This window comes from Oryx dammah, unplaced genomic scaffold (genome assembly GCF_014754425.2).
Source record: "Oryx dammah isolate SB20612 unplaced genomic scaffold, SCBI_Odam_1.1 HiC_scaffold_7, whole genome shotgun sequence".
Taxonomy (NCBI): Eukaryota; Metazoa; Chordata; class Mammalia; order Artiodactyla; family Bovidae; genus Oryx; species Oryx dammah.
The window spans coordinates 29,935,727-29,956,589 of NW_024070191.1; the positions used below are offsets into that span (position 1 = coordinate 29,935,727).

Genomic DNA, 20,863 nt, shown 5'->3' on the forward strand with positions numbered 1-20,863 from the left:
GCATGGTCAAATATTTCATTCAGTTCTTTCCTGCTGGTATTTTCTTAACTGTAAAGACATAGTTAACAATGTCCACTTTACCAAGTGGTTTAAGATGTGAAAGAACCTAAAATAGCATCTGATGCATAGCAGACCATCAGTATAAATATGTTAATCTCTCTTATCTTCTCTTCTTCCCCTGTTTCAGTTCCACTGGGCCTTATTGTTGTATGCAAAGTAAAATCCAATGCAGTTAGTTACAATATAAATCCTTCATCTTTCTTACTAAGCTGCCATCTCTTGAGTATCTCTTTTTCTTTTTTTAAAGTACAGTTGATTTACAATGTTGCGTTAGTTTCAGGTGTACTGGAAAGTGATTCACTTATGCATATATAATCTTTTCAGATTCTTTTCCATTACAGGTTATTGCAAGATACTGAATATAATTCCCTGTGCTATACAGTGGACTTCCCAGGTGGCTCAGATGATAAAGTGTCTGCCTGCAATGCAGGAGACCCGAGTTCGATCCGTGGGTCAGGAAGATCCCCTGGAGAAGGAAATGGAAACCCCCTCCAGTACTCTTGCCTGGAGAATTCCATGCACAGAGGAGCCTGGTGTGCTCCAGTCCATGGGGTTGCAAAGAGTTGGTCCTAATTTATATATAGTAGTGCATATCTGTTAATCCCCCAAAGTGAAAGTGTTATTCAGTCGTGTCCGACGCTTTGCAACCCCATGGACTGTAGCCCGCCAGGCTCCTCTGTCCATGGAATTCTATAGGCAAGAATACTGGAGTGGGTGGCCTCTCTTTTCCAGGGAATCTTCCCAACACAAGGTTCAAACCCATGTCTCCTGTGTTGGCAGGTAGATTCTTTAGCCCTGAGTCACCAGGGAAGCCCAAAAGCAGGGGTAGGAAGGGGTAAATTAAGAGTTTGGGATTAGCATGGGCTTTCTCAGTGACACAGATAGTAAAGAATCTGCCTCCAATGCAGGAGACACGGTACAATCCCTGAGTCGGGAAGATCCCCTGGAGAAGGGAATGGCAACCCAGTCTAGTATTTTTGCCTGGGAAATCTCACAGACAGAGGAGCCTGTTGGGCTGCAGTCTGTGGGATCACAAGAGTTGAATGTGACTTAGCAACTAAACAGCCACCAGCCCTCCCTTTTACCTTTGGTTACTACAGCTCGTTTTTCTATGTCTGTATGTTCTCTTCTACAAACAGTTCATCCTCTTTTACAAATAGTTCATTTTTTTTTCTTTTTTTTTTTTCGATTTTGCAAATAAGTGATACCATATGATGTTTTCATCTGACCGACTTCACTTAGTATAATAATCTCTAGATCTATTCATGTTGCCGCACATGATATTATTTCATTCTTTTTTATAGCTGAGTGATATTCCTCTTTAACGTCTGTTTTCCTAGCTGCTGGGCACATTGTATTGTATACAAGTATAATCTTAACTCATTATGTTGAATTGCCTTTTCAGCACAAACAGTTGAAGAGTAAATTCATTGCTTTCTATCCAAAATATATTTGACTCTCCTACCCTCTTTCCAGGTTGGCAATGGTTAACCAGGCAGCAGGTTCTATTAATAACAGAAAAGCAACATGAAAACAATAAGAATAGCAGTGGGGTTACCTTTGCAAAAGAGGAGCATTACATTTGGGCACAAAGAACTTTTGTTTGAAGCAGGTAATGACAGGCTTACTCCTAATCAATATTTTGGAGAGAACACAAGAGCTGATGTTAATCACTGTCTGCAATGTGAAAGCACTGTCTGAACCACTGATCTAGAGAAATTATCCATACAAGACTTCAGAGTTTGGATCTGGCTATTTTGCACTTGAGTTATTATACTAAGCATGACTTTTTCTTGCTACTGCGTGTATTTATTCCTTTCATGGTGGTTTTGTGTCTGTCAGGTAAAAGGAGACTTATATGGAGTGTACAGTCATCAAAGGGATGAAAGATGAATAAGCAGAGAGCTTTTTTTTTTTTTTTAAGCACCATTAACTCAGTGGCATCTACCTGGGCCGTAGATGCACTTAGCTGATTTCATTTTGATAATGCTGTAAGCTGGGCTCTGATAATTGCCTTCTGTAATTGGAACAAATTTATGATTATGCTAATTCATTCTCAGCCACCCAATATATGGAAGCTCAGCTCATCCATATCTGCCCTGCATTTCCTTTGTAGATCATTACATGATTAGCCTTTCAATGTGGCTGATGGAAATATTTTTATTCTGAACAGATCTGGTTTCTCCAGTGGTCTGTGTCTATGTATGCGTCAGTGACCTGTGTATGCATTTCCAAACTGTATGCAACTCTGATACCAGCTTTTAAAACCAGTTATGATGTAAACGTTTTGAGTCTTTAATGCTTTAATCCTTACTAAGATGACTATTTTCTCAGCACTTGAGTATACAGTACCTGGTAGTAAGGAACAGAAAAGGGGAACTGTTAATTAACATTCCCTCACCACCACTTTAAAACCTGATGTACACACCAGAAATTGGTATGGAAGGAAATGTGAATGCAGAGGCTGTTTTGAGTCTCTCTGAAAGCCAACTCTTTGTTGGTTTGTTTTTTTTTTATTGTTTTTTTTTTTTAATGGCTGTTTTGAGTCTTTGTTGCTGCGTGTGAACTTTGCTTAGTTGTGGCGCGTGTTCAGGGACACGTGCTTCTCATTGTGGTGGCTTTTCTTGTTGCAGACCATGGGCTGTAGGCAAGCAGGTTTTCAGTAGTTGTGGCACGCGTGACATGTGGGATCTTCCCAGACCAGGGATCCAACCTGAGTCCCCTGCATTGGCAGGTGGATTCCTAACCACTGGACCACCAGGAGAGTTCCTGAAGGCCAACTCTTTGTAATCTTGTTAAAGAGTTCTTCCCATCCTAAAATAATCCTTTAAAATGAACAGGCAAATGATACTATGTTATAGGTCACTCATTCAGATAGCCAATGCAGTATTCAAAGCTTAAGAAGCTTTGGAAGCATCTCCAAGGTATTGCTACATCAAAGGTTCAAAACCAGAATTCCTTTTCCCCTAGCAGGTGAGAGAGAGCAAATGTAGAATTAGCAACGAACAAGATGCATTCCACGAGGGAGAGTGTAGCTGAAAAGCTAATGGTAGCACACACCTCCTTTATGAATCATCTTTTGATTGCAAATCTCTTCCCATTCTCATTTTTATGCTTCATCTGTTCAGTGTTGTCTTTTCCCTCTAATCATCATTCCTGTAAATGCTTTACATTAATGTAAACATGTCTCATTTCTCACTCATGACAGTGTTACAGTTTCAATAAACAGTTGATCAGGGTGTTTACTTTCCCAGAGACCATTTACCTGTCAAAATGAATTTTTAAAAAAATAACATGAGGCTGCACTTGACTTTCATAACTGAAACGAGGAAGTTAAAGGACAACACTGATCTGACTAGAGACATGGAGCGTCAGGACATAACATTCTCTCATCGGAATTCAGGCTTCTACAGAGGCGCTCTTGTCTGTCATTTCATTCAGCATCCGTGAGGGTGATTCTGTCTTCGATCATTAGGTTTCTCTCACTTCACAATTAAGCTGAATTTCTACTTCCCTTTGTGATGCATAATCAGATAAGTGGAGCTAAATGGCAGAAAGTGCAGAGTAGGAGGCTTTAAAGTCAATCTATCCAGTCTGGAAAGAAAAGGAAGACAAAAAGGGGAAACACGAGAGTACTGTTATAAATAACTTGAAGGAAATAGTCTCGAGGAGAGAGGAGAGGACAGGTGACATCTAATCTGAAAGCAGCAAAACAAGTGATGGCCTAAACTGAGAAGGTAATTGGCTCCATTCTGAGTAGAGGCATGGCACCTATTATAATAGTTAAGTCCCAGTTAAGACTTACTTTGGAATGCCAAGCCAGATCATGGGAAATGTAAAGGATCCAGCCTTCATGTGATCAGCAAGACAAGAAAATGGCTGATGTTTTGTGTCAGGAAGCTGATTTGAAAGCTACAACTTCTAGTTGAACCATTTTCCAAATTTGTTGCTTTAGGTGAATCCTATAGTCTCTAAAATGGGAAGAATAAGATATTTTCTGCCTGCCTTGGAACTGTCATGAGGATCAAATGAGATAAAGTATTGGATAGCAGTGTGTTTGCTTTCGAGTGTAAAGCAGTGACCATCACCTCTGTGAGTTCCTTTGTCTTTTCTTCATGGTCAGAAGACGGCTGCCTTAGCTTCACAATTGCATCCATGCCCAACCAAATAAAAGACCTGAAACACCTATCCCTTTTCTTAGGAAAGCTATTTGCTAAATATTATATGTTAATTTCCTAATTATTTATTTCCTGTAAGTGACCCAACATTGGCCTTCTGAAGTATTTTAAGACTGCAGGCTATTATCACAAAGATTTCATGGACTATTTTCATTCATTTCTGCCCATTGCCCCAAACACCAGATAACTTGGAGAGGACTACCATAAGTTATGAATAGCTATATAGGGACAAATATTAAGTTTGAATAAGTTTTATATGTTAAAATAGTTCTGGCTACATTCTGAACATCTTGACCTGTTAATATAACCAGAATGTGTGCATTCAAATAAGAGCTGGTCTTTAAATCAACCATCTGGGAGACAATATATGTATTCAACAATGTTGCTTTTGTCAAGATATTTTTTGCATTCCCCTGTCCTTAGGGATAATCATAAAATCACCAAATATGTTTTCAAAATCATCTTCAGTGGTGTCAATCCACTGTATTTCGATGTAATTTTGCAAATAGCATGGGGTCATTCCACCCAAATCTGGAAAATAAGATGGATAACTAAACACAGTGGTTAAAAGCAAGATTTGAAGTCAAAACTTAGATTTAAATTCTGGTTCTACCATTAAAAAAAATTATATATATATATATATATATATTTGGACAAAGTACTTAACATCCTTGTTATTTGCAAAATGGAGATGGTAAAAATGGTGTCCACCTCATAGACACATTTTAAGAGTGAAATTAATGAACATACGTACAGGGTTTAGAAGTGTACTTGGCATGTGTGTGTGTGAAGTTGCTTCAGTCGTGTCTGACTCTTTGTGACCCCATGGACTGTACCCCACCGGGCTCATCTGTCTATGGGATTCTCTAGGCAAAAATACTGGAGTGGGTTGCCATGCCCTCCTCCAGGGGATCTTCCCAACCCAGGAATCAAACCCAGACCTGTTTATGTCTCTTGTCTTGGCAGGCAGGTTCTTTAACACTTGTATCAGCTGGGAAGCCCACTTGGCACAGAATATACAAGAAATGCTAGGTCTCATTGTTTTAGGCTGGGAAATATTCCTTTGATCAAAACTCATGATGTGACTTAAAGTAAATGAGAAATGTAGTGGTTGGACCAGTATGCTAGGTGTGGAAGTCAAGGGCTCCCCCAGGGTCCTCTGGACCCCCCTCTTTACCTCTGCCTGGCCCCCTCCTCTCCACCCCTTTGTCCTTGGGTGCCATATCCCATTTACCCCCACCTGCAACTGGAATACATGCTCCAGCCTTCTCATTTTCTCACAAAAATCCAATCATGCTTGTTATTTGGTAAGATGGCAACTTACCAAAAAGTTTGGGAGGTTATATAGGGAATGCCCACATTGCGAATGACTGTGACTTTCCAGTGTTTCCCTGGCTGGACCTCTCATAGCCACTAGTGAGCTGTCTGACAGACAAGGTTGCCTTCCTAAGCCATCCTTAGTTGTAGTGGGGAGAAAAACCATTTATTACTCTTATATAACTCATACCTTGAGCAAATACATGAAATTCAATATGAGACCCTATGGAGCCATTATGAAATATTAGTGGTTCCCAGAATATATTTAAGAACAACTACGCTCAAAATGTCTCTCTTCCATTTCATATCTAGACTCCACTCTGGGATTTAAAGCAAAAAATAATATCCCCTTCCTTGGCCCAATCCCTGAAATGCAGTTTGAAGTTGTATGTGTGTATGTATAATCACACCAGTCTCTAAACTTGTATATATGTTAATTCAGACTAAAAGCTTTATTCAACAGATGCTATTAAATATCCTCAAAATAAGGTTGTATGCAAGTTATAGGAAGATTTAAAATATTGTTTTTGTTCTTAAAGAACTTGCCACTTAAGATGACCCCCAGGCAACGAGCAGATGATTTGAGAAGCTTCTAAAATCAGAAATCTGAGATTACATCTTTAAGAACAGCTCAATTTTACATTTCCTCTAGCAAATCTCAAGAGGACTGGAACTGGGGGGGTTAAGAACACTTGGCAAAAGTGAACCTGTTCATCGTTCCGTTGTATCCAACTCTTTGCAACCCCATAGACTGTAACCCACCAGGCTCCTCTGAGCATAGAGTTCTCCCAGCAAGAATACCAGAGAGGGTAAGCTATTCCCTTCTCCATGAAATCTTCCCAACCAAGGGATCAAACCTGGGTCTCCTGCATTGTAGGTGGATTCTTTACCATCTGAGCCACCAGGGAAGCTGAGGGGATAAGAACACTTGGTAGATGATACCAACTCATAGCCCTCAGTGGCATTTTCTATGGGATGTGAAGGAAGAGAGTTCCAGGTTGATACTATCTAGGATTCAGAGGACAACAGGCTTGGGATCCTGCATGGGAAGAGAGCTAGCTTGTTAAAGTGCCTTTCTCTTTCTAGTCTAGTTTTTACACTTTTAGATGATTAATAACAGCACTCACCTTCTCCTGCTCTTATGGAATATTAAGAACAAGAACAGGAACATTAGAATCTGACATGCTTTCTGATGGAAATAAACCGTTAGGTGTAAAGTTTATCTGTATAAATATACAGGATATCTGACAAAAGGTCAGAAGAGGCGAAATGTCAAGACTCATGCAAACATTTTCAAATGTGACCCAGCTCTCAGATAAGCTGATCACCCATGAAGCATCGATCCATCCCTCTTCCAAAGGAGGCAGCCTCCCCATTCAATTACACTATGCTGCCTATTGTTGCAGAAATTTATAGGGTTGTCAGTTACATCCCTTCTCTCCCCAGTTAACCAGAATGACGGATCAGGAACTCGCTGTCTGGCATGAAATCTTAAGTGTCTTTGAAGGTCTGTTTATCCAGATTTGTTTATAATCTAGAAAAATTTACAAACTGCAGGCCATCTGCGCATAACACTATGTTAATGAACTCATGTGTCCTGCAAATCCATAAGCTCATTACCTCTAAATAACTGGTTTCTTCAGACACTCCTCACTGGGATTATCCATCTAAGCTAAATAAGTAGAAAAAAAAATTTTTTTTCTCTGAAGATGTGAATGCCTTGCACCTTCCAGAATGTTAAGTCTTTCTGTCAAAGAGCTGACCTGTTAGCATGAGATCATTTGGATCAGTGATTTAATTTAAAAAAAAAAAAAAAAAGTGTCCATTAGCCTCAGGGTGGTCAATGTATTGATCCCATACAGCTAATTTGAAAATGTGTATTGTTTTTGTTAAGAGCTTAATTAGGGCTTTGTTGGCAACTGCTTGTAAAATAATTTCTGAATTTAATACTCATGCCCTTATGATACTTGTAGAATACTGTATTTAAGTTCAAAAATTCTTAGATGCTTGGCAGTCATTTCTATGAGAAAGCATTGACAGTGGCCCATGGTACATATGAACCAGAGCATTCTTGAATGATGGGGGAAGCCGACTCACTGCTGCTGCTGCTGCTGCTGCTAAGTTGCTTCAGTCGTGTCCGACTCTGTGCAACCCCAGAGATGGCAGCGCACCAGGCTCCGCCATTCCTGGGATTCTCCAGGCAAGAACAGTGGAGTGGGTTGCCATTTCCTTCTCCAATGCGTGAAAGTGAAAAGTGAAAGTGAAGTCGCTCAGTTGTGTCCGACTCTTAGCGACCCCATGGACTGCAGCCCACCAGGCTCCTCCGTCCATGGGATTTTCCAGGCAAGAGTACTGGAGTGGGGTGCCATTGCCTTAGGAGTTAAATTCAGTGAAGTCTTCATTGCGGTGGCGCTCCCAAGAGGTCAGACAGCTCTTATGTTATGGTATCTGGAAATGAGAGAATGCATAGTGAATTTCCATGCAGTTTATGGATGTGTTTTGTTTGATCCACACAATATACTTTGTAATGTGTGAGTCATCATGTTAGAATTAAGAAATAGTCCATTAAAATACACAGCCCTGGCTTCTCAAGTAAGATGGAAGATCTGGTTACTTGGATAGCAAGGAGATCAGACCAGTCAATCTTAAAGAAAATTGACCCTGAAGACTCATCGGAAGGACTGATGCTGAAGTTCCAATATTTTGACCACCTGATGTGAAGAGCTGACTCATGGGAAAAGACCTGATGCTGGGAAAGACTTAAAGCAAGAGAAGAGGGCAACAGAGGATGAAATGGTTGGATGGCATCACCAACTCAGTGGACATGAACTTGGGCGAGCTCCAGGAGATGGCTGAGGGACAGGGAGGCTTGACGTGCTGTAGTCCATGGGGTTGCAAAGAGTCAGACACAGCTTAGCAACTGAACAACTGGTTACACTGGTCACCATAGTCTGAACTGCACAAGTCTTGGAATCTGCGTTTTGTCACCAGCAGCACTGGGTCCCCATACATCCTGACACTGAAGCTATGTACTCTATAAATGTGAAGATTGCTGTGATGCATTGAAAGCAAAAAAGATTTTAAAGCAAAAATGAGTTCACAGTCATTTTTCATTGCACTATCATTGTTAATTTTTTAAAATACTCATGTCTCTATCTAAAGTGGGAAAAAACAAAAGGAGACAGAAAAATGATAACATGTTTTAAGAAAAATGAGAGTGAGCTCATCTCTTGGAGGGAATGAGGAATAGGTCCTTGTCTTTAATATGCAAACAACGTGCGTGGATGTCTTGCACCCAGCGCCTCGTCAGTAATTTATGTTACTTCCCTGGCCCCCAGGAACATTCGAGTTTGCAACTGCTGCTGTAGGAAATGCTTTTTTTTTTTTTTCTATTATCTTATTTATTAAACTATTCTGCATTAGGAGCACTTAGCTCATCAAAAATGTTTTAACATTTCTCTAAGTGACAAAAGCATAAATCCAAGAGCAATTCATCACTTTTATAAGCCCAGAAAATACCAGACTGATTTTCTCATAAAGATCCTGCCATCAGTTAAATGGATAAACGATTAGTGTACGAATAAAAAACAGCCCTGCAGTTAGTGGCAGTAACGTGCCCATTGTTTGTAGACATAATTGGATTGATGGACCTCAGTCATGACACTGTAAACACCAATTATGCTGGAATGTATATATCCGAAGGTATCTCATTTGTCCTATATATATTTTTTGGTTTTCAAGCTGTGTTCTGGGGAAATGAAGTAGCAGACCGTTGTAAATGTTCACAGTACATGTGGGTGTTTGAGGGTAGATTGTATGGCAAGGGTCAACTTATAATTTATGGTACAGGTGTGCTGAACATCTCCATGCAGTCTGATTTTTTTTTTAATTAATTAAATTTTTTTTTTTTTTTTTGCCGTGGTGGGGTTTTCTTCGCTGTGTGTGGACTCTCTGGTTGTGGCAGGCAGGGGCTACTCTTTACTTGCTGCGCACGGGTGGCTGCACTCACTGCAGCAGCTTCTCTTGTTGCAGAATGCAGGCTCAAGGCATGCAGGCCCTGCATAAACACACACATATTATTCTTCAGATTCTTTTCCCACATAGGTTATTATACAATATAGAGTATAGTCCCCTGTGCTATACAGGTTTGATTTTTTTTTAAGTCCCCAGTCATGTCTGAGTCTTTGCGACCCCATGAACTATTTATTATATATAGATAGATAGAAAGATACAGATATATATAGTGTGTGTGTATCTGTTATTCCCAAACTCCTAATTTGTCCATTTCCCACTTTCCCCTTTGGTAACCCTAAGTTTGTTTTCTATGTCTGTGAGTCTATTTCTGTTTTGTATATAAAGTTCATTTGTATCTTTTTTTAACTTTCTACATGTAAGTGATATCATAAGATATATATATATGATCACATATCTTATACCATATGATCAGATAAGCTTTAATTTGAGGAAGCAGTCTATGGCTAAATATAAATTTTAATACTACTGTGCTATGTAAGTAAAAGACTTTTATAAGCTAACATAGTTGTTTTTCAGATTAATAAAGACCTTTTCCTTTATGTGCCATAGTTAACCACCAGGAAGGAAAAAAAAAAAAACAGCTGCCGCAAGTCTTTTTTCAAAACCTCTGCAGCATATTGCATTTTCTTCCAATCATTTTTAAAGAATATGTATGTTTATGATTTCTTTTTTTGTTGTTTTTACAAATTTATGATTGCACTAAACACAGTTATGCAGTTTGACTCTTTCATGCATTATGAGCATTTTCAGTATTTTCACTAGTTGAAATCATGACCTTTAGTGCTATACAATTTTAAATTGAATTATTGAATCATGATTTATTTAAATAGAGCTCTGCCATACTTTTTTTTCTCTTTCTTTCTTTTTTGCAACTAAAAATAGTTTATTGTGTTTAAGTCCTTGTTTGTAGCCCCAACAATTTTCTTTAACAAATTCTTGAGATCACAATTACAAGAACAAAAGGCTTACTATCTTTAAGCCTGTTAGATGGAGCTAATATTAGGAAGAAAATTAAAGCAGGACACAGGGAGTGAGGGGACTTTGCTCATATATTAGAGAAGGGTTGTCAGGCAAGACCTCTCTAAGGAGGCAGAATTTGATTAGAGACCTGAATGAAAGGTAGGGTTGAGCCTTAGGGACACTCGCAGGTGAGGCCTTCCGGGCAGAGGAAGCAGCAGGTGTTAAGGCCCTGAGGTAGGAACTTGCTTTGAGTTTTCTAGAACAGGAGGAGTCCAGTAGGGCTGGAGTAGAGTGCACAGAGGTTACTTGGGGAATCTAAGGTGGGAAATTAACTAGGGGGCAGACCAAGAAGGACTTTCTTAGCCACGGTAAGGATATGCAGTTTTGTTCTTAGTGGAGTTCAAAGCAGTAGAACGATTTGGGCGCAGAAAAGGATATGACCTAATCCCTTTGTGGGGAATCCACTATGGAGGCAGGAATGGAAGCACCAGACAGGTCATAGTTAAGAGGCTATTAGTGTCTTCCAGAAAGGAGATAATCATAGAGCAGCAATAGCAGAAATGCCTGGTACTCTGTAAGTTCAATTAAAAAAATACTGTATGTGTGTGTGTCCCTGTGTACATTTGTGTCATTTTCATCTTCGTTCTTTGGGTAGGAATAATGTCATTATATTGTTGTTCACCTTTTTTTTAGTGGTATAGAATATTTATTGAGTTGTTTAATTAGCATGTGTTTTTTCCGTCTTATTTTGGATGACATTTTATCATCAATTGATACAAGAACATGAGTGATTCAGATCATAACCCTCAGATTATCAGGTTATTACCATTTTATATATCAAATCTGTGGCAAATATTTTCCTCATGTGTTGACCACTTCATTTTGTGCATGAGGTATTTTATATAAGTTTTTAATTTGGAACCAGACCTCTGGTAATGACTGTGGTTTTAATTTCCTTTGGGCCCAGATTTGCTTTGGAAAGCTTTCTTTGATTTCCAGGTGCTAGGCCTACTTTGGTTTCTGTTTCGAGGGCCACTGCCCCCAGGGTCATTTCCTCACTAGAAATGATTTACTTATGGACCATGGCCACACTTCCCCAACTTCCTGACCAGCTGTTTGCAGGGGGAAGGATGGAAAAAGAAGATGACTTAAGGTGGAGACAGGAGGGAAGGGCTTTGTAGGCACTAGAAATGGAAAGGGTCGGAAATTAACAATCAGAAAACCAAACAGTTTGCACTCAGAATTTCTGGACCAGGAGGAGAGTGGAGTGGAACCAGAGTTCCCCAGACCCACTTTAAGCTGACCAATTTGCTCTCTCCAGTGACACAGCAGTGATGGTGGTTCAGAAAACCCAATCCAGTTGGCTTAACATAAATAAATGTTTTATCACAGATATTGCCGACAACTCTTACTTTCTGGTGGCAATGTGGATTTACTTCTTTTCTTGTAGATTTATTTCTTTGGATGTTCTGGGTCTTAGTTGCGGCATGCAGGATCTTTTTAGTCACATGATGTGGAATCTTCCTTGACCAGGGATTGACCCCAGGCCCCCTGTGTTGGGGGCACAGAGTCTTAGCCACTGGACCACCAGGGAAGTCCCTAGATTTACTTGTTTCCATCTTAACCATTAACTGTAAGGTCCATGAAAGAAAAGGTTATGCTGGTTTTGTTTATGTCACTTTATTCAACTCTCAGGATGACCTCTGATGTTGAGTAAATGTTGGAGTATTTATACTTGAATGAATGAATGGCTGGAACATATGCAGTGTCTCTGGGGAGTGGAGGATATTTTGTAATGGACTGGTGGTCAGATTGTTTTAAAATTGGCTCCACTGCCCTGCTTCGTTAAACAGAGCAGTGCTTTTGGACATCATTAGTTCTTATACCCAAGGCTGGCACATGGTGATGCCTTGAGGAGCTGCTGGTTGAAGCTAGCTTGCCTCCTTACTTCATGGTCTTGCACCATGTTGCTTTTTCAGCTCTTGTACATGTTTTAAAGCAGTTCTCAGATCTCTTTTGGCTATTTTGGCATCATTTTCTTTTACTAAAACTCCTCCTCATCTAGGACTGATTTTGGATTGACCGATGACTTTTGGTATTCTATACGCTCATTCTTGGGATGGTTCTTGGGATAAATATTAAAGTATCAGTATAGGTTTTCTTCTGGTAAATAAATCCCTTTTAATGGGAGCCAAAAATATTTATTAAACCGAATTGCTAACAGGTGTCACTTGATTATTGGCAATAAATTATAATTGTTTACATTTAAAGATGAAATGAGACATCTTCTAAAGCCAACTTTCAATTATCTGTGTTAGCAGTGGGCAGGGTACGTGAAAAGAACCCGGATGCATGTACTTATGTGTGAGGTCTTTTTGGTGTAGTGACTGCTTTCTTGGTTAAATTACAGTTTTGATGTGTCTGTTAAATTCCTGTGTATAACACATAATGATAACTAGAGCTAAATGGTTCTTGTCAAACAGGAGCTGTATATGATGCTACCAAGATGGCACAAGACAATGGAGATGTTGTTTTGATGTAGAAGCAGAAGGCAGCATGGGGAAGGCAGGCAGCTGGATTGGGGAAGCCTGGTCTGCTTGATGAATTAGGGGATGTAGGGACGGTGTGCCCCAGCTTCTGGGAGGATGAAGATCCAGGGAGCAGAAGGTCCCATATGTGACTTCCTCAAGTGTCCAGGGAAAGAGTACTTTCGGCCAAGGATAGGTTTAAGGTGGAACCGGAAAGAGAGAAATAGACACTCTAGGAGCAAGCTAGAGGAAACAAACCAGAGATGGGACTAGTCTATACTCAGAGGATGTGAAAAGTGAGGTCCTTTGGAAGGGAGGCTGGGGCTTAAATGAGTCGGGTATCTGATCTGACCTAAACATCTGTTAAATCACTAAAGGAGTAACATAAATGATCACCAAATAAACATATTCCTGAAACCAGGGAACACTGAGATCTGAGTTTCATTTCTGTGTTTCTGATTACCCAAATCTATGTTGTTGTTGCTTAAATGCAAACAATATGAGCTTCAAACCTTGTCTGAGAACATAATACCCTCTCTGCACAGAGTCCAAGCTCTACCTATATGTGTTGCTTTTTCTGATCTCCATTTTGGGCCAGTTATTGGAGTATCATCATCATCAGAGTTGTAACCTGATGAAATATAATGAAATGACCTAATTACAGTCTTTTATTGCATTTTTAGAAAATAGGTCAAAGTCAATAGGATGCTTATATTCTTTTCCCACCTCCAGTTTATTAACTGGAGTATTCATGTCCTGAATATACCAAATGAATGAAAAGGATGGTGTATGGAATAAAGATTAAAAAGATAGCATTCGTGTTGCTGTTCTGTGTGTTACGTACATCTCTCTCCCATATGCTCTAACCACTCATTTTCCAATTCCAGAAAGGTTTGTGTGTGTGTGTGTTTAATGACTTGTAAACATTCCTGACTTCCGATAGGTGGAATGGCTGAAAAATGAGGAGCCCATAGACTCTGAACAAGATGAGCACATCGACACCAGGGCGGACCACAACCTCATCATCCGGCAGGCGCGGCTCTCAGACTCCGGGAATTACACTTGCATGGCGGCCAACATCGTAGCCAAGAGGAGGAGCCTGTCAGCCACAGTGGTGGTTTATGGTAAGACCAGCCCAAAGGCCCGGAGTGGATAGAGAGGATAGAAAGCAGAGGGATAGAGGGAGGTGCATTTCCTTAGAACTTTCTGTGTCTAGCACTGAAGGGACTCCGGCGGGTTTCCATTATAGCGCCATCTCCTGCCTCAGCCCATTGGTAGGTGACGCCTATAGCCGTGAATGTATTTGCTCTTTCATCCAAGATTAGACTTCCAGGGGACAGTGAGTGACATTGTCAATCTGTTTTCAAAAGAATTTTAAAAGACCTTTCTTTGCCTCCATTGTGTTTACATTTGAAAAGAATCAGAGCAACTTCCGCTTCCCACTCTTCCCAAACCCAACATCCACCCCATCCTCCCCAGACTGGGCTATTCACAGTTCCTCTTCTGGCATATGAAATCCACCAAAAACAAACATGACTATTTGCTGAATAGCTCAGGTAATGGATAAGTGAAATTCCCAGCTATTGAAGTAAGCACTCCTTTTTGTAATAGAAGAGCCCTGGGATTGACGTTTGAAGCACTGAAAGTTAATAGAAATTCAGATGCTGGTATTTTCTTCTTCTCCTCTGGAATTGCAAGTGCTGGAGAGATATGTTGATGACTTCTTCCTCTGGTTCATCATTTCCTTGCAAAGCAGATTCTCTGTGTCCCTCCTATGGTCTACAGAAGCGTAGACTGGGAGGTGCAGACTAGATCAGCCCCACAGTTGCCACACAGTGGGGCAGCCGGTGAGGGTCCCACCGGTCTCTTGGTCCCTGGATGCCCAACTCACAACACCTGGCAAGTGGCTTGCACATAGTAGGCAATCAGTAAAAACCTCTTTCCTTTCTTTTTTTTTTTTCTTCTCCCCTCCCCATTTTTCTCTCTCAGTGAATGGAGGCTGGTCTTCCTGGACAGAGTGGTCAGCCTGCAATGTTCCCTGTGGGAGAGGATGGCAGAAACGTTCCCGGACCTGCACCAACCCAGCTCCTCTCAATGGTGGAGCCTTTTGTGAGGGAATGTCAGTGCAGAAAATAACCTGCACTGCTCTCTGTCCTGGTGAGATATGCGTAGATTTCCTTTCCCCTTCTCATCCACCACCACGATTGAGCTGGTGTGAAGTGTTCAGTAGAACTTGCCTTCCCAAAGTCAACATCTTCCAAGTTCTTAGAACGGAGCCTTTGTCCAGAGTACTGATGCGGAACTCATTGTAATAGCAAGAACATGGATGAAATACCTCTCTGTGGGGGCATAGTTTTTCTCTTCATACTCAGATTACCCTAGACACGCAACATCAGTAAGCCAAATGTTTTTATGTATTTTTATAGTACCAGTGTTTGATTGGGCTAAGCCATACCCTTCTCTCCTTGGGTTCTCCCATTGTGTAGCATTCATCTGTATAATAAGGTGTAGTGAATTGCCTTTGAGCACAAAACAGGCACCAAATACTTGACCTTTTATCATCAGTCACCATTCAACTAACCTCATCAGGTTTACCTTTGCATTTAAGACAATGCAATCGGCAGAGATTGCATCACAGCCATTTCTATTTTACATGTGGGCTATGATTGCCTTCCTTTCTGAATAGGCTTCATTTACCAAAGAGGGCTTTTGCAAGTTCTTTTGCTCGTCTTACTGGCTGTAACCCAATTTATACAATGAGAAATAGATGAGCCAGAAGATGACTTTCTGAATGGGAAGCATATCCTCCCACTGAGAAATAAATGGATTCTGGGTCTCACACGCATGATCCAACATTAAGTCCAAGGACACTGGACCAGAGTCTTGTGTCTTTAAAATTGCAAATCTCCTGCCACTCAAAGCTAAGGCGAGGCTTTGCCAGTTGCCTGTACTGAATTTGTATTCAGTACACATTTATTGAGTGCTTACTATGTGCAGGTACTGTGCAAGACACATTTACACAAGCAATGTCCTTTAGTTTTGTGCCGTGAATTTTATGATTCCCCAGTTGACAGAAATAGTAAAGTCAGGTGAAGTGCTCGATTAGGGTAGCTCAGCCAAAATGTTGACAGAACCGACACAAGGACTCAGATATTTTGCTTCAAATTTAGTATTTTTATTTTACCCTATACTGGGCTTCCCAGGTGGTTCAGTGGTAAACAATCTGCCTGCCAATGCAGAAGACACAGGTTCAATCCCTGGGTCAGGAAGATCCCCTGAAGAAGGAAAGGGCAACCCACTCCAGTGTTCTTGCCTGGGAAATCTCATGGACAGAGGAGCCTGGCAGGCTACTGTCCATGGGGTCACAAAGAGTCAGACACGACTGAGCAGCTGAGCATGCACGTGCTCTTGACTAGTTGCTCTAGATTAAAAATGGCAATATCTTCAATAACCCACATAAGCACGGTTGACCTATTCCTAGGAGGTAGTGAAACAATGGCTTCCAACAGCTGCCATAATCTCTAGGGTTGTTTTTTAGTGGAATTAAGTTCAGCTTGTTCGTTTCTACATACAGCAGCAATCTATAACCCAAGAAATTCTATTTGTGTAAGTCTCGGTATCTTGAGGCTTGGCTGACCTGTTTTAGTTTAATACTATCAATATATATGGGTTTAACTTTTTATTATTGAGGGGCTTTTAGGACTTAAAGAGCATTTATTCTACTTTCTATTCTAAACTATCAACCCACAAGGAAGTAGTGATTACTAGTGGTTCTTGCACCGAGTGTATCTGTCCATTTAAGATGCACTTGGGCATAAAAGATGGGGAAAGAATGGATAATGACATGAGTAGCTAACCTGAGGGCACGGGTAATTCACATGTTTGCCCAGATTCAGTAATTGGTCTCATCCTGCAACAGCAAGAGAATTATACCATTGCTGCTGTTCACCTGTCTCCTTAGGAAAGAAACCATGGAGAGAAGATAAACAGATGTAGTATTTTCTTTCTGTGGTGGTGGTGATTTCTTTAAAATCCAGCTCTGAGAACCACAGTGGCCTTGGGGTGAGTCTCCTGACAGCTGTCAGATGCAGTCTAACGATGGTTCCTTCTGTTTCCCTTTGAAGTGGACGGGAGCTGGGAAGTGTGGAGTGAGTGGTCGGTCTGCAGCCCAGAGTGTGAGCATCTGCGGATCCGAGAATGCACAGCCCCCGCCCCAAGAAACGGGGGCAAATTCTGCGAAGGTCTAAGCCAGGAATCCGAGAACTGCACAGACGGCCTTTGCATCCTAGGTAAGACTTTACAGTACACATCTTCTGTGTCTGTCCATCATAGGAAAAGACGCTATGATAATGCTGGGACCATTGATTCAGTGAAACCAGTTCCCAGAAAACAAAATCCCCCAGAGCAAAAAGAAAGCCGGTGGAAAGTGTCAAAGAGCAGACAAATAGGTCACTTTAAGCATTGTTACCACTGTCAGTTCCACCGCATGTATTCACTGGGAAGGTAACTAGATATGGTTGGGAGAGAAATGATGTAGGCAAATGTGTTAGACTTTGGGGCTTAGCCGTTCTTTTCTTATAGGGGCCAGTGTTTTTAGGTTTAGTGAAATTCCGATCTGGATCAACGTAGGCTTGTATTTCTCCCAAGAATTTTACCAGACTCTAAAGCATTTCGTAATCCTCAGAGACCATGGGACATGCGTTGTGACTGTTACCTTGCAGATGGGGGGAAAATACGGCACTGAGGAAGTGGCTGGGTTTGTCTCAGATTGGTCTGGCGTGGCCCAAAATAGAATGCCCATTTCAGAACTTCCAAGCCTTTGCGTTATTCCTGAGGTTATGTTATAATTTCTTCAAGTGACTGTCTGCCTGGGTATGAAACCATGGGAGGATTAAATAGAACCACACAGAGGTGAGTTTTAATTTGGTGGTGTCCCTTACTAGCTTTGTGATCTAGGGGAAGTCACTCAACTGCTTAACATCAATGAATTGTACCAAAAGTACCCCAAAAGTGCCTATTTTTGGTTATCTTCTGGGCCCAGTATTAAAAAAATGTATTTTGAATATTTTATGGCACAGAATAGGTGCTCGATAAATAGCAATCCTTCCTCTGCTTGCCCATTCAGATGTGCTAAAGGGTATATTGATTTTCCTTAGATCCTTCAAAAACAGGAGATTCGGGGCATACCTATTCTTTAGAACTAGGTTGCCTTCTAGGATGATATCCAGCCAAAAATAATGTAGTTCAGTAATTTGTCATCTTTTCAGGAATATGTGTCACTTTTTATTTAGGAAGATTATAGTATGAAGGAGGCATCTAAGTTGTATTTATTTTTCTATGTCAATATGACTAGCTATGCTTGAAAGCAAACCTCTACAAACAGTTATATTTTCAAAATAAGTCGGAATGGTTAATGAATTAGTTTAAAATGATCAGTACATTGAAACAAGCGCTACCTCATAGCCCCATAATTCCTTTACTTGCTCAGTTCAACTTCTGAGTAATCTGCATATGTCAGATACAATACAAAGGTCTGTAATTAAAGAGAACCAAATCTCAGGCTTCCCTGGTGGGAAGAATCTGCCTACAATGCAGAAGACGTGGGTTCAGTTCCTGGGTCGGGACGATACCCTGGGGAAGGGAATGACTACTCCCTATAGTATTCTTGCCTGGAGAATCCCATGGACAGAGGAGCCTGGCAGGCTGCAGTCCATAGGGTGGCAAAGATTCAGAGAAGACTACGCGACTAACACTTTGACTTTTCACCCACCCGTCTCAGGAGTGAGAGGGCCTTGCTCTCTAGTAAATATACCATCACAATCAAGATAGACAACGGTGCCTTTCATCCCCAAAGTATGCTTGCACTCTTTTGCAGTCATTTCTTTTCCCCTACCCCTAAGCAACACTTTTCTGCTTTCTTTCAGTTGTCATAATGCGTTTGACATTCCTTCATTCTGCTGCACCCATCGGTAATTAACTTCTTAGTTTTGTTAAATAGCGTTCCACTTTATGGATCTACCGCAATGTCCTTATCCTTTCACCAGGTGATAGGCATGGAGTTGCTTCCATCTAGCGGCTCCTATGAACAAAGCTGCTATGAACCCTTGTATACAGACCTTGTGTGGACATGTATTTTCATTTCTTTTGGGTACATACCTAGAAATGGGATTAGTGATCCATATCATAATCAGGTATTTAATGGCATAAGAGACTTTCTGAACTAACTGTAATTGTTTACATTTTTACCACTAGGATGTAACTTGCTGGTTGTTCCACATCTTTGCCAGCACTTATTATTGGTCATTTTAAATTAAGTCATTCTAACGAGTATGTAGATTTTTTTTTTTTTATTGTAACTTACACTTCCGTAATGGCTAATGATATTGAGCAAATTTTCACTTGTTAATTAGTCATTCATCTGTGTTTGCTGATGAAATGTCTATTCCATTCTTTTCAAATATAAGGAGACAACACAAACTGATTAGCAAGAGGTTTAAGAAAATGTGTTTCTGGCTACCTACCCTTGACCACCACCAGATATATTTGAACTATACCTTTAAGTTGTGACTATTTCTTGACATGTTTCTTAACATTGATTAGGACTGTAGTTAAGACAATAATCTCATATATCTTCTAAAAAGCCCTTGACGGTATAACTGTGTGGCCACTGGCTATAGTTTAGATGATCATTAGATACTTTTGAAATATTAGAAATAAAAAATAGAAATAAGAGAATACTGATTGAAGTATTATAGTACTATTACCAGTTCAGTTCAGTTGCTCAGTCGTGTCCAACTCTGTGCGACCCCATGAATGGCAGCACGCCAGGCCTCCCTGTCCATCACCAACTCCCGGAGTTCACTCAAACTCACGTCCATCGAATCAGTGATGCCATCCAGCCATCTCATCCTCTGTCTTCCCCTTTTCCTCCTGCCCCCAATCCCTCCCAGTGTCGGGGTCTTTTCCAACGAGTCAACTCTTCACATGAGGTGGCCATAGTACTGGAGTTTCAGCTTTAGCATCAGTCCTTCCAAAGAACACCCAGGACTGATCTCCTTTAGAATGGAGTGGTTGGACCTCCTTGCAGTCCAAGGGACTCACAAGACTCTTCTCCAATATCACAGTTCAAAAGCATCAATTCTTCGGAGCTCAGCTTTCTTCACAGTCCAACTCTCATGTATGGATATACATGACCACTGGAAAAACCATAGCCTTGACTAGACGGACCTTAGTCCGCAAAGTAATGTCTCTGCTTTTGAATATGCTGTCTATTATAGGACATAGTAATAACCTTCCTGGCCTGCCTGCTCAGTTGCTTCAGTGGTGTCCAACTCTTTGTGATCCCATGGACTGCAGCCCACCAGGCTCCTGTCCTAGAATCCTGTCCAGGGGATTCTCCAGGCAAGAATACTGGAGAGGGTTCCATGCCTCCCTCCAGGGGATCTTCCCAACCCAGGGATCAAACCTGTGTCTCTTATGTCTCCTGTATTGGCAGGTGGGTTCTTTACCACTAGCACCATCTAACAACCACCAGTTCGACTTGAGCTTAGGGAAAATTCTATAAATGTCAAGCTTCAACCTTAGTTGACTGAAATTTAGAGTTACTGATTGAAGACAGACAATGGTTAGCTCCAGATGTGAGAAAAAATGATCAAATATGTGAATATTATTTATTTGTATTTATATTGTTAGTTGAGTAGGAGGATACTGACCAGTCCAGATCCCAGTTTTAAAATCTGAGATATTGTATTCATCAGGGTTCTCCAGAGAAACAGAACCAATAAG

At 40.8% G+C, this 20,863-nt stretch overlaps 1 protein-coding gene across 1 annotated transcript in view; it reads left to right on the forward strand.

The window, feature by feature from the left end:
- Nucleotides 1-20,863, forward strand: part of UNC5D (unc-5 netrin receptor D) — a 633,424-nt gene that overhangs the window by 494,366 nt on the left and 118,195 nt on the right. Inside the window, exons 5-7 of the mRNA XM_040242921.1 lie at nt 14,022-14,202; nt 15,068-15,235; nt 17,203-17,367. Of these exons, the coding sequence (XP_040098855.1) occupies nt 14,022-14,202; nt 15,068-15,235; nt 17,203-17,367 (514 nt within the window). The remainder of the gene's footprint in view (nt 1-14,021; nt 14,203-15,067; nt 15,236-17,202; nt 17,368-20,863) is intronic.